We start from the raw sequence: 13,512 nt of genomic DNA, 5'->3' as shown, positions 1-13,512 counted from the left end.
AGTTCTATTAATCCAAACAGTTCCTTGGGGTTACCCACTGGCAGAAGCTGTCTTTGTAGCAGAATGATATTGTCATAAACTGTTTTCAAATACAATTTAAAAGGGGGATACACCTCCCTCCATTATCAATATTTTGAACTTGTTACATGGAAGAAACTTGGAAACTGGGATCTGCCTGGATCCAGGGAGTCAAAAGCAACAAGGAACAATCTTTATTTTGGCTCCCTCAAGCTGCAAGTCTCTCTCTGAGACCTGCTCACTTAGAGACTGTGCTTTCACGTCACACATCTAACAACTTGGCAGTTACAGGCACCCTTTTTTAAAAGGATGGGATACGATAATTCTTTCTTTTCCCTCTGGAAGGGAAGCTTCAGAATTTGCCCCTTAATGTACAGTAGAAGCAATGATAACTATTACATTACGTGTTTTATATTTTTGGATTTAACATCAAATCAGTTAGAGTTTTGTTTTGTTTTTTAAATACAGCCCTTGCTTTCTTCTAAACTGTATAGGCACTATCCTCAACTGGTGTATATTAAAATACATTACCACCACCAGTCATCATTTGGTGATCTGGCTCAATGAGAATAGCTTCTTTGCTAATAACAGGAAGATACAGTCGTTCTCGCTTTTTTATGTATTTTTGGCAGGGGTGTGTGTGTTAGGGATGGGGGGTAAGGAAACAACAGTTTTGTTTCATTTTAAGGAATGATGAATCCTTTCTCATAAGCAGCCTGTAGAATGCTCTGAAATTAAGACTATTACAGCTATTACAGAATGAATATTATGGACTACATTCTTTGTATTGCTCCAAAATGGTCTGGAGTAAGATTACTGCACTCCAGGAGTGAATTCAACCTACATTATGTATCTCAGGAGCCTGTCTCAATGAGGCAAACTTTTAAATATATAGGGCCTGATTTGGATCTCGCTCACTCTGGTTTGACACCATTGTGAGTCAACTGATTTCACTGGAGTTACCGCAGATTTAAACCGATGTAATTCAGATCAGAATCATGACTACAGAGTAAGGGTAAGATTATTCAGAGCTGTCTACAATTATTTCCTGACTGAAAATCTTTCTTTAATTTTCCATAATTATTCTAACATCTTTCCATAATTCTGGGGGGCCTGATTCTCTGTGTGCTTACACCTCTGTAAATCAAGAGTAACACCAAAGCACTCAATGGAGTAACACTTTGTGAAACCAATGAGCAAGTCTGGGATTAGGCCCTATATTTGCACAGTGTTTGTACTATACTCTGCTAGAAGATACACCGCTTATTCCCCAATTTCTAGTGTCTCCCATTGCTGTGTGCTACTGTACTCCAGTGTGGCAGCACAAGTTAACAACAGACTTTACCTTATATTTCCATTTGGCTTCCGTTTTGCTCTTATTGTGCTCTCGAATTTCAAATTTCTCCACCTCATTTTGCTTATTAACAACTTCCTTATTGGGAACACTTAAAACATTCTTTGCAGCCTGTAAAAAAATCACCACATACTCCTAAACAGGAAGGAGATGAGCTCCAGTTTTCCCAAGTTAATTACCCCCCCTTTATAAACATATATCTGAATCGGCTGGAAGAAAAATATTTTACGCCAAGAAAAAATCACACTGACACTGATTCTTTTTGACATAATAGCTGGAGTTTCAATCAAATATTAATGCTCAGAGAAATTAGAAATTTTTTTTTGTTTCTCCCTTGCCAAGGTCACTATAAAGAATGCTTTGATCTCCTATCTGTTGCTTCAGAGGCATGTTTCACAAACTGCATACAAACTACTTTTTAAAAGCCTTAATATTATTTCTTGTAGACCAAATTTAAACAATCAAGTGAAGTAGGGGGCAACCGGGTTCCATTGCAAAACTCTCATTACGTCAATGGAGCCAGCATTTTAATTTTTCCTGCATGAGACACCTGAACATAAGCCTTACTCCATGCTACTTAAAAACCATTGAGAGTAGTTAGAACAATGTAACGCACCTTCCCCTTCTTTGGCGTTTCAATTTTTGTCAAAGCCTCTTTCGTGTGCGCCTCCAGCAGGTCCAGATTTGGAATGGCGGGTGGCGGGCTTTCCTTCACTTTCTTTCCTTTCTTCTTCCCTTCTCCCTTGACTTTTGGAGTTTTGGGCGGTTTGGGAGGTTTGGGGGGCTTGGGCGGTTTAGGAGGCTTAGGGGTTTTCACAGCTTTTGGAGTCTTTTTTTTCGGAACTTTTTCTACGGGTGGCAGAGGGGGAGTCTCTGGTACAGGCGAGGGCACTTCCTGCTTCTCCACAGGACAGATTTCCTCTACTTTCACATTGGCACTGACTTCTGTTTTGTTGACTTTGAAAGCATTCTGTAGTTTGGCAGAACATGGAAACATATTCAGTTCCAACTTCAAGACCATTAGTTATTCTGCAGCATCTCCCTTCCCTCATGGGAAATAAAACCCTAACACCTTCTTCTAAAGATAAGGATGCTCATGCCCAGGCTGGACAGGAAACATAGGGGAATCCTCAGGGAGCCTACAGCTTTCCAGCATGCTCCTGCACTGTTCCCTCCCAGCTGCCAGTGCAGAGGCCAGGTAAAAGGGATGAGGCTGGGGTTCCCTTACAACCAGCTGATCCCCACATCCCAGGACAATCCCTGGGAGCTGCTGACAGCCAGCACAGATGACAGGTGCTTAGATCTTCACCAGAGGCTGGACTGGTGCTCAGGGGACTCAGGAATGGTAGCACAAGGGTGCCATTAAAAAAAATGCACCACACTAGGGACTCCAGTAGGGTGATCCACAGCCACTCTGGATAAACATACTAATTATCAGGCTTATTTGTAAAGCTGCATTTGATTTTCTAAAGTATCGGGATGCTTGTTCCAAACAAGACCAGTCACATAAGCTATACTTCCATAAGCAGAACGGCTGGTTTCATATCAAAGCAGCTAATATTAATTGACTACACTTTAAGATGCAGATATTTATTTATATTTCCTTAGTTTGGTCTCTGGATTTTATTTGTCCTTTTCTTTTATCCAGAGAATTCCAATATGGGAGAAAAAAAAAACTTGTGAAATTAGATGGTCTTGTGTTTAAAATGCAAATCAGACATAACAGAATACATTTCAAATTAATTCAGATGTGATAAATGCAGCAGAACCGTGTTTCACACCCCCAGGTAAAATAAGCAGTAAAAAGCTGCACAGTTAAAATTAACAGCTTCTGACTAATTAAAAAGAAATTATTTTCTGCTTAAGTTGCCATTCTGATTTTACGTAAAAAGGCATAAAAGGAAGAGATAGATTTCAATGTCAGTGATTAAGGCATGGGTAGGAAAGAGATGGACCAAAACTAAATGTCAGTCTCAAAACACAAGAGAGAGCTTTATAGTGCATGTCATTAAATATACGGGGCCATCTATTACTCTAGATCCACTATAGGACTCCCACCAATATCAATGAGTCGTGTGCATGTGTATTAAGAGGCATACTGTATATGCCCTACAGGTTTAGGTGCCACGTTATTATTATTATTATTATTAATAATCATATTTATTCCAGTAGTGGCTAGGAAGCAGTTGAGCTAGGCACTGTACAAACAGAGTAGCAGTAGACAGGCCCTGCCTCGAAGAACTTACAATCTTAACAGAGAGGGCAGATGGTATGGTAGGGAAGGGGTGTAACACACGAGCAAAGTGATCAATAGGATCTTGGCAAACCTCATGTTAGTGCCATGATTTTTTTGTGGATTGAGTTAGGTGGGGATTAGCTAAAGAGAACGTGAAGTGAGATGGGTGAACAGAACAGAGCAGATGTGAAGAGAAAGGGGAGGAAAGAGGAGAATAAGGAGGAGCAGATGTGGATTGAGGCTGAGGAAGAGACTGTGAGGCAGGGTAAAAGGGGGTTCGGAGCAAACAGCCAATCAGCACAGGAGAGAGAATGCCTTAACATCACTGTTCCTAAATTTCCCATTAATTTTCCTGATAGGAATGTAATGAGAAAGCAATTCACTTATTTCAATAATCCTCTATTTTATGCTGCAGTTTACGAAAAATGCATGATGTAGTTAATATTATGGAAAGAACACAAACCTCACTTAATCTTATTTCTTTGGCAAGGTCCTTGATAAGTTGTGCTGGTTTAAAATGTTCCGGGAGTTCATCTTCATGGTCGGCTAGAGCCTAAAACAAAACACAGCCACTGTGCTGTTTTCACGCCCTTAATATTATTCTCACACACAATCAAAAGACTTGTCAACTGACCCATCTATATTTTTTCTATTTGTTCAGCTCAAGTAACACAAACAACATTAGATGATTCAGTTCAACTAAGAGACAAATATGTTGTTACCCTGTCAGTGTGTTATTTCTGCTCCCTATGGATAACTACTTATAAAATCAATAGTTCTTTTCAGATAGCATGTGTGATTTTACAACTGGAGCACTTCCTTTCTTTCCTCCCTCTGTGCCTTCTTTTGATAAGTTCATTTCCTACAGCTTCACCCAGAAGACTGGGTAGAGAACATCTCAGAAGAGTATCTTAATTGAGGATAATAGGTGAATCCCTTGCTGCCAGAGTGGGTTGGGAGCTAATGAAATTTGTACTCGCATGCCATGTTATAACATCCCAAGCTCTGATGTCAATAACTGCACCAGACCCCTATAAATTATTACTTGTTTGCACTTTTTTTATCCCACTATTTCATATCTGCTTACCAGGTTGACCAGTGGTTCTCAACCAGGGGTACACATACCCCTGAGGGTACTCAGAGGTCTTCCAGGGGGTACTCAACTCATCTAGATCAGTGTTTCTCAACCTGGGGGTTGCAGTTCCTGGGGGGTCATGGGACAGGTTTAGAGGGATCACAAGTGCAGGGCTGGCATTAGGGGGTGGCGAGCAGGTCAATTCCCAGGACCCTGCACCACAGGGACCCCACAAAGCTAAGTTGCAAGCTTCAGCCCTGCCGCCCGGGGCTCAGGTTTCAGACAAAGCTGGCAAGTGAAAACCAGGCTCAGGTCTCACGCTGAAATGTAAGTACAATATTTATATTCCAATTGATTTATTTTATACTTATTCTTTTACTTATAGTAAAAAACAAGAAAGTCAGCAATTTCTCAGTAATAGCGTGCTGTGACACTTCTGTATTTTTATGTCTGATTTTGTAAGCAAGTAGTTTTTAAGTGAGGTGAAACCTGGGGGTACGCAAGACAAATCAGATTCCTGAAAGGGGTACAGTAGTCTGGAAAGTTTGAGAGCCACTTTGGTAGACAAGTAAATAGGGTGACAGTGAGGAGAGAACTTCCAAACCAGAGTCCGCTCTGACACCCAGAGGACATGGACTGCAGGTTACTAAGGACCAAAGTTTGAGCTCGGCATTAAACAGTCTTCCATTGCTGTGGGCTGATTGGATGCAAATAAGGCACAGACATCTAACTGATCTAAATTCTATGTACAAACTTGTGCCCTCCGTTGCTCATGCCCTGCCAGAACAGAATCCAGTGTCTGAAAATCTGACCCTACATCTGTCAATCCCTGCTGCAGGTTCCCTAATTGTGACCCTACAGGTATACTGTGATGTACTTGGAAATTCAGCAGCTAATCTTAAGAGACATGGAACAAGTAAATCAATTCTATGTAGGAACAATTATGAAACAGTCACACTTTATATTAAGGTTCCAAATAGCTCATAAAGGAGAAATCAATGAGTAAATGACAGCTTCATAAGTTAATGAATTATTATAGAATCCAACAGATCAAAGGGTGGCTTATTACTCTGGCTTAAAACCATTAATAACATCTATTGATATGCTTATAATCACCTATACGAACATACTACTCATGGCTGTGACATGCTTATGACATCAATTAATCATTCATTAACCCTTTATAAACTATTTATAGATGGAAACAATATTAAGTGTGATCCATGAAATCATAACTGAACTTTAATGAGTTGCAGCAATATAAGTGAGGCGGAGTTGCTCTGACAATATGCATTCCTGATTACAATTCCTGTTGCTTTTCTTAGTTAGAAGCAAGAAGCCAAAGCAGAAGAAAACAAAAACTGACTGGAGCTAGAAATGCCATTTTTCTCTGGATTGACCCGCTCCCTTCTTCTTTTCAGTCTGCATCTTTCTAAACGTTTGTCCTTGTGGGGACCACCAGAACGTGTGCACATCCTTATCTCTCTCAGAAGAGGTGTGCCCTTCCCCTTGAAGTTCCCACCTGTTGAGACGACTTCCACAGACAGACAGGATCATTTGTAGTAGCCTCTTCCGAGACATTTGTAACTGCAGTACAAGTCTGTATATTGGTTGTAGGCACCACTCGCTCATAAACTCTCCTCCTGACAAGTTTTCAGCATGGCAGATATCTTTAACTCCTACACTAAAAGAAGGTACCAGGCCAGATGTTTATCTGGTGTAAATGGGAGTATCACCATTGACTTCAATGGAGCTGCTCTGATTTACGGCAACCAAGAAAAGATGTCAGAAAGTGTCGAGTAGTGTTTACATCGATGTATTTCTGACCCTATCCTCAAGAGTTACATCAAGGAAAAAAATGCATAAAATTAAAAACCAAAAGGAATTAGACTGATTAAAAGAAGAAAACAGTGATTACTGGGATCACTCATAATGGGGCTCCCCTTTAAACACGGTGTCTCTTAGAAACTAAAGGTCAGAGGATTGGTGATGGAATATGGTGCCTTTTTCTTCTATATATGGTTCAACTATATACCAGGTCAGTAGTTTATGAAAGTTATGTCCATTTGACATTTGTTGGGTGGCCTGTGAGCAATGACTGGTGGTGTTAGTTCTGCTCAGCAGACTTCATCACAACACCATCAGCACAAGTGACGCACAGTTGGCAGACTCATCAGAAAAGCCAAGGACTGACTGGGTATGGAGACCCAACTAGCCTTGTACCTCTGCAAATGGTTCCACTCAATTAGGGCTGAGCTACACTGGATGAGCAGACCATACCATTTGAGGAAACTTGCAGGGCTAGTGTTTCTATTGCTCCTGTTTTGTGATTGAACAGCGGAGTTCTGCCTCCTCGCTAAAGGTCCTGTCCTCTCACTTAACACGGGTGTAAATCAAGAGTAACTTCACACAGGCCAGTTGAGCTACAACTGGTGTATTTGAGAGGAAATTCGGGCCTGCAAGGTCTCCAATCTTTTGAAGTCTTCTCTAGCTCCAAGGTGTGCAGCTTGTTGTCAATTCATCTTGGTTTTCAAGAAGCAGGGACACTTTTATGCACATAATTATATGCCTGACTTTTAGTATCTCAGGCTACCAGCTGCTCCACTAATAATATATGCCCCTATCTCCCTCTCTCCAAGAAACTAGGATTACTGATTTTGCTACATGGATGCTATTTTTGTTCTTCTGTCCTATTCTTTGTTCTTGCTACAACACAAAGCAATGAAACAGGATATTTTAAAAAAAAAAAAAAAAAAAGACATTTTCCTACCTGTTTTTTAGTCCACGACCTGAAAGCACCATTAAGAATTTTTGCCCCTTGGACTAAATGAGAAGGAGGCTGCTGCCCAGCTTTGTGCAAACCTAAGCAAAGGAAATATTCAATAATATTCAACCATGGTGGCCAATTTTCTATTTAAAATTCTTTACTAAAAAATGTCTAGCTGTGCACTGAGGTGGAAGGTGAGGGGGTATTTGGAGCCACAAACACTGGTCTTAGGACACAAATGTTTGTGGTTTACCTTAGTGCTCAGACTCTCATTGACTTTGGCGGACTTTAAATCAGGCCCTTACTTTGTATATCTGCTGCTCTCTTTTATTTCTGCTAGAATTAAATGATACTGGTCACTCTGAATAAAAAAACTGGTATCTAAAATACTTCATTAAAGAGGGCTGCCACAGATTAGATGCCTATAACATAACACACTGCTTTCATCAGGCAAACAATTTATCTGTGGTTTTGGAGATATAAGGTACCCCAAATAATTCTGCTCATTATAGTTTTGTTCATAGCTAAGTCAAAAGGAGACCCCGTTGAAGCCCAGATGCAAATGAAACTTTGGTCTCACTTATTTAAATTATATCCATTTATTTTATTTATTTAAAAAAATCTCTGAGTTTCTCTCTCGCCAGATGATGCTGTGACAAGAAATTAAGATGAAGAGCAAAATAATTACAGTAAATAAAACGTGTGTGTGGTATCTATGTATATAATGTGTCTGTTAACTTTGAAGCAATCCAGTTCAGCAGCTCTTGTGCTCCCAGAAAACTTTACTTTTCAGCATCTGTGAAGGTCACATTGACATTACCAAGTGACCGGATTCTGCTGCCCTTACAACCAGGTAATTAGCAACTTGTTGTAGAAGTAGTTCTGTTAAAATCAATGGAGCACTTGAGAAATGAGTCACTACTCAATCTAAGGTCGGCAGAATTTGGCAGAGCATAGGGCATGACTGCAAATCTGGCACTCAGACTCTCTGGAAAAGCGATACTACCTTACAATGCCGTTGCCCTGTGATACAACTCAGCTCTGTCTTCAACTCTGCTAAACTGTTTAGGGGCTTTAGCATAGATAAGAGACAGAGAGAGGCTCCTCTCTGCACTACAAAATGTAATAATCCCTTTAAATGATTTGGGGGGAAATTACTGTATTATAAGATGGTGACCTGACATGGTTGTACTAGTAGGTCAATACTTTCCAAATTTGTATATGTTCTTTTTACCCTACACACCAGCTAAGCACATTTATCTTTACCTTCTGTTGGTATCTTAGGTAAAATGCAAAGACTTGATTCTGCTAGATCAAGAACTGGTGATTTTGGCCTCTGTCCATCTTTTGGCTTGCACATCAACGGAAAATAATGATAACTCTATCCTCACATAACCACAGCTGAGAAAACAGAGTGCATGGAACAGTGTTCTACCTTTGAATGTCTCCAGCAGATGCTTTCCCATATACCAACATGCTGTTTCAAAGTTTGGAAACTGGGTTAAGCTGACAATTTTCAACCGCCTTTCCACTTCGTACGCTCTGTGATACAAAGCGAGAATGCACTTTAAGTGTAACGGACTACAAGCAGCATTACAAGTGAAAAGAAACGTATAGCTCATTGACACATTAGAATGCAAACGTCTTATGGATTTATTTCCCAGATTTGTATTTTTTAATCAACTAGGCTGGAATCAATCCTAAAACACAACATTAAAATAACACAAGTAAAAAGAAACAGTAAATTAAGGATGGAAAATGGTCTCATTGCACGATTTGTCTGACCTCAGAACAGACCTTTACTTTACACTTGGTAAGGTCTCCAGCTGGGCAGTGAGAAGGCCATATTCAGAAGGGTGCACAGTGTGTTGTAAGGTACATCTCCCAGAGTAATGTAACATATCTCTTTTCTTCTGGTGCCCTCGTTCGTAAATTAAAACAACGTACTGTATGTCTACACTGCAACCAAGGAGTATGTATGCAGCATGTGTAGACATACCTAGCTAGCTCATAAACTGATAACAGTGAAGCCATGGCAGCACACACTTCACAGCAGGCTGTGACAAGCCCACTTGGAGCCCTGGGTAATTACTCGGGCAGCTAGCCCACATTGAAGTCCATGATGTGGTGGCCTCATCGCTATTGGAATGTGAACTAGCTGGATCGGTAGCATAGTTGAGGGTAAATATGGCTAAAGAGAGTTTACCCACTTACTTCTTGTTTGGGGAACATGGAGTTTAGTTTAGGTTAATTCACCCACTTCTTTTTTTACCAATACACCACTGAGCCAGATTGGAGCTACCCTGGATGTGTCTACACATGCTGCAATTCACCCAACAATTAAAGTGCAGACATACCCTTAGATACCCTTGCATTTAATTAGATTGAGGGTAAATAATGTCTTGAGGAGTCTAAGTATAAATGAGTTTAAGGAAGCGGAAGTGTCTAACTTTTGCATTGCTTCTAATTTGGCCCATAACATACACGGGGACATAAATATTAAATATTCAAGCTAATTCTTAGAAGAGAGTATGGCTCAATTCATGGTCTGTTTGACCTGTAAAGGAAATCTTAAGTTCCTTACAACTAAAATTAGCCCTGAACCAAAATTTCAGACTCCAAATCAACAAGTGATTCCAAATACAGAACCTCAATCTGAAATCAAAGTACAGATAAAATTGATAAGGAAAAGCTGAAAACACAGACAAAGTACCTCATCTGCATTTCAACACTTAGGCTATGTAGAAAATGTCCCGCAAATGCTAGGCAGTCTACAGGTGTGAGAGTTGCATAAATCCAACCTGTGAAAGACAGAGAAATAAAAGAGACACTTTGAGTAAAACCTGGAATTGTTATCACTGGTAACTTGTAACAGCATGCTGCTGCAGTCCATGTAGTATCTTACTTCCTGTGTGGCCATCCAGATCATGGGCCCATTCCAGCCCTTTTAGTAAGCAAGGGTTATTCTGTTGTAGTAAATAAAGTTGCACGTGCTTAAATCAGGGCTGAATTAGCCCCCGCTGTTTACATTGTACATAAGGGCCTGATCCTGTAACATGCGGAGCACCTTCATCTCCCATGGGAGTCTTGCTAATTCACTTGCAGCAAGATCAGAGAGAGAGAGAGAAGATGTTGCACAGATCAGTCAGAGAGCGACTGTTTTATTGTTACTCTGAAAAACAGCAGGAACAGAACAGTACCTGTTTTCAGACCATCAAGTGTAAAAAACCCCAAGTGTTGACAACTCCTGATAAGGGCTTCAAGCGTGGTGCTATGAACAGGTGTTTTCCAAATATTTTATTTTCATACCAAAAAGCTGCTCCCAATTGAACCCCCTCACATAGGGATCCTGTAAACTGCTCAGTGTTTACTCCGCCAGACAGTTTCACATATGGTCATCAGGAAAACGCCTACTTTCTACTTTTTTATGGTCAAAGCAAAAAATTCAAGTGCGTAATTAATTCTGACTACACACAGAGAAAGAAATGGGTGCTCTGGATGCTGCCTGTAAAGCATGAGTACCAGGATAAATATTATTAATAATTGTTTGTCTTACTGCAGCACCGAGACATGCCAACTCAAATAGGAGCCCCATTGTTCGAGGCACTGTATAAACAAATAAATTGGTTAGTCTCTAAGGTGCCACAAGTACTCCTTTTCTTTTTGCGAATACAGACTAACACGGCTGTTACTCTGAAACCTGTATAAACAGAGAGAGAGAATCCCTGCCCCAAAGAGCTGACTGTCTAAAGGGGTGGAGGGGAAACTGAGGCATGGGGAGGGAAAGAGGCACAAGCAGGTCTGAGGTAGAGCCATGAGTAGAATCCAGATCTCATGAAACCCAGTGCAGTGTCCCATCCACTGGACCGTGCTACTTCTCATCAGGCTGCATCTCTATAAAGATGCCGGTGCTGAGAATATGGGGGTTGAAAAAGCAAAATCTACCATCCACAATCTGCAGCTAGGGTTTGAATGTATAGTGCAGCATTCAGGCAACTGCTTCTCCAGTCTATGGGCTGGAGTGGAACAATGGCCAGAGACACAGACCCTTAGCTCCCCAGTATCATAGGAAAACAAAGACTCTGAAAAGGACTTAGGAGTCTAAGGGTGTGTCTACACTGCCATAAGAGACCGACGGCAATGGTGGCTGACTCAGGCTCGCAGGGCTTAAAATTGCAGTGTAGACATTCATGCTTAGGCTGGCACCTGGCCTCTGAGATCCCACGAGGGGACTAGGTCTCAGAACCAGGGCTCTAGCCATAGGCCAGGGCTGGAGCACCCATGGGGAGAAAATGGTGGGTGCAGAGCACCCACTGGCAGCCCCCGTCAGAACTTCCCACAACACCTCCTGCCTGCCGGTGTCCCACCAATTAGCACCTCGGGGGAGGGGGCGGAATTGGGCGGGGAGAGGCGTGGAGCGGGGGCAGGAAGAGGCAGGGTGGGACCTTGGGGGAGGGGTGAAGTGGGGGTGGGGCCTGGGGCAGAGCCACGGGTCAACACATTGTAAAGTTGGCGCCTGTGGCTCCAGCCCAAGCCTGAAAGTCTGCATTGCGATTTTTAGCCCCGCAACCCCAAGACAGCAGACTCAGGCTCTGAGACTCGGTGCCGCAGGGTTTTTACTGCAATGCAGACATACCCCAGTGGCCAAGCAACTCAGCATGAGCTCCCAATTACAATGCTGTGCCAACAAGGGCTTATGGGAACCCGGGATGTATAAACAGGGGGGTAGTGAGGAGGAGTACAGAGGCGATTATACCTCTGTAGACAGCGTTGGTGAGACCAATATTGGAATACTGAGTACAGTTCAGTGTCCACATTACAAAGGACGTTGAACAATTGGAGATGGTGCAGAAAAGAGCCCCCAAAATCATTTGAGGGCTGGAGAAAGGGCCTTGCAGTGAAGGACTTCCAGCATGCGATCTGTTTCGCTTCTCAAAAAGAAGATGGACAGGTGACTTGATGACAGTATATAACTAAGTACTTGCACAGGGAGAAAACACAAGGTACTAAAGGGTTCTTTACTCTAGTGCAGAATGGTGGAACAAAAGCCAGGGGCTGGACACAGAAACCAGACCAATTCAAATTAGAAATAAGGCACCAATTTTTAATAGTGAGGGTGATCATCTGCTGGAACATTCTACAAAGGGAAGGGAGGGATTTTGCATTTTTTCATATCTTCATGTCAAGACTTGGCGCCTTTCTGGAAGACATACTTTAGCCGAACACATGACTGGGCTCAATACAGAGGTGACTGGGGGAAATGTAACGGTCTGTGCTATACAGAAGGTCAGCCTGGATGATCTGATGTTCCCTTCTGGCCTTCATAAACTCTCTGAATCTATTACTATTCTCTTGAATCAGTTCTGGTGTCTTAATTCATGACAGAATGCCATGCAACTCGTTTTAGGATGTCTCAAATGTGTAATACAAATATTAACATTATATATATTATATTAAAAAATTTTCTTCAGAGCTGCTAGGTGGTTTTATAGAAATTCTTATTAATGAAATTAAGGCCTCTAAATATCTCTGTTCAATCTGAATATTTCTGTTTCACAGAACGGTCCAAATTAGTGATGGAAGAAACTTAATAGATCACTTAGTCCATCCCTGTAACAGTGCAGGATTGTCCCCTGAGGTATATTTTCTAATGCTTTGTCCAGTCCCGTTTTAAATGTCTTCCGTCACTGCCTTTGGGAGGCTTTTCAACAGATGAATAGATTTCACCCTTATAAAATGTTCATGATGTTCAGACAAAACACTCCTTTGCTTAACTCAACCCAATTACTCCTAGATCATCCTAAATAATTCCTCTCTCTCTCTCTCCCGGGAGTTTACTCCTTTTAAATATTGGTACAGTACAATATTCTTTGGCCAGAGTCTGCCTTCCTTTGCATCTCCACAGCACTAGGGAAGTCAGCACTATAGAAGTGGTCAACATTTTTCAAATTTCTCAGGGGGGACTGCATGCACCATGGAGGTTCTGCTTCTCGACCTGCACTCCTGATTCAGAAAAGCATGCAGAACTGCTGCCTTGAATGAGTGCGCTTTCCCAGGTGGCC

At 41.6% G+C, this 13,512-nt stretch overlaps 1 protein-coding gene across 1 annotated transcript in view; it reads right to left on the bottom strand.

The window, feature by feature from the left end:
• Positions 1–13,512, bottom strand: part of PHF2 (PHD finger protein 2) — a 142,603-nt gene that overhangs the window by 30,514 nt on the left and 98,577 nt on the right. Inside the window, exons 8-13 of the mRNA XM_048858016.2 lie at positions 10,164–10,251; positions 8,886–8,992; positions 7,454–7,545; positions 4,072–4,161; positions 1,989–2,342; positions 1,364–1,483 (exon numbers count right to left, since the gene is read on the bottom strand). Coding sequence (XP_048713973.1) covers positions 1,364–1,483; positions 1,989–2,342; positions 4,072–4,161; positions 7,454–7,545; positions 8,886–8,992; positions 10,164–10,251 — 851 coding nt within the window. The remainder of the gene's footprint in view (positions 1–1,363; positions 1,484–1,988; positions 2,343–4,071; positions 4,162–7,453; positions 7,546–8,885; positions 8,993–10,163; positions 10,252–13,512) is intronic.

The sequence above is a fragment of the Caretta caretta genome, chromosome 7 (genome assembly GCF_965140235.1).
Source record: "Caretta caretta isolate rCarCar2 chromosome 7, rCarCar1.hap1, whole genome shotgun sequence".
Lineage (NCBI taxonomy): Eukaryota > Metazoa > Chordata > Testudines > Cheloniidae > Caretta > Caretta caretta.
Note: the sequence above shows the minus strand (reverse complement) of the source record. Positions and strands in the feature narration are given on the sequence as shown.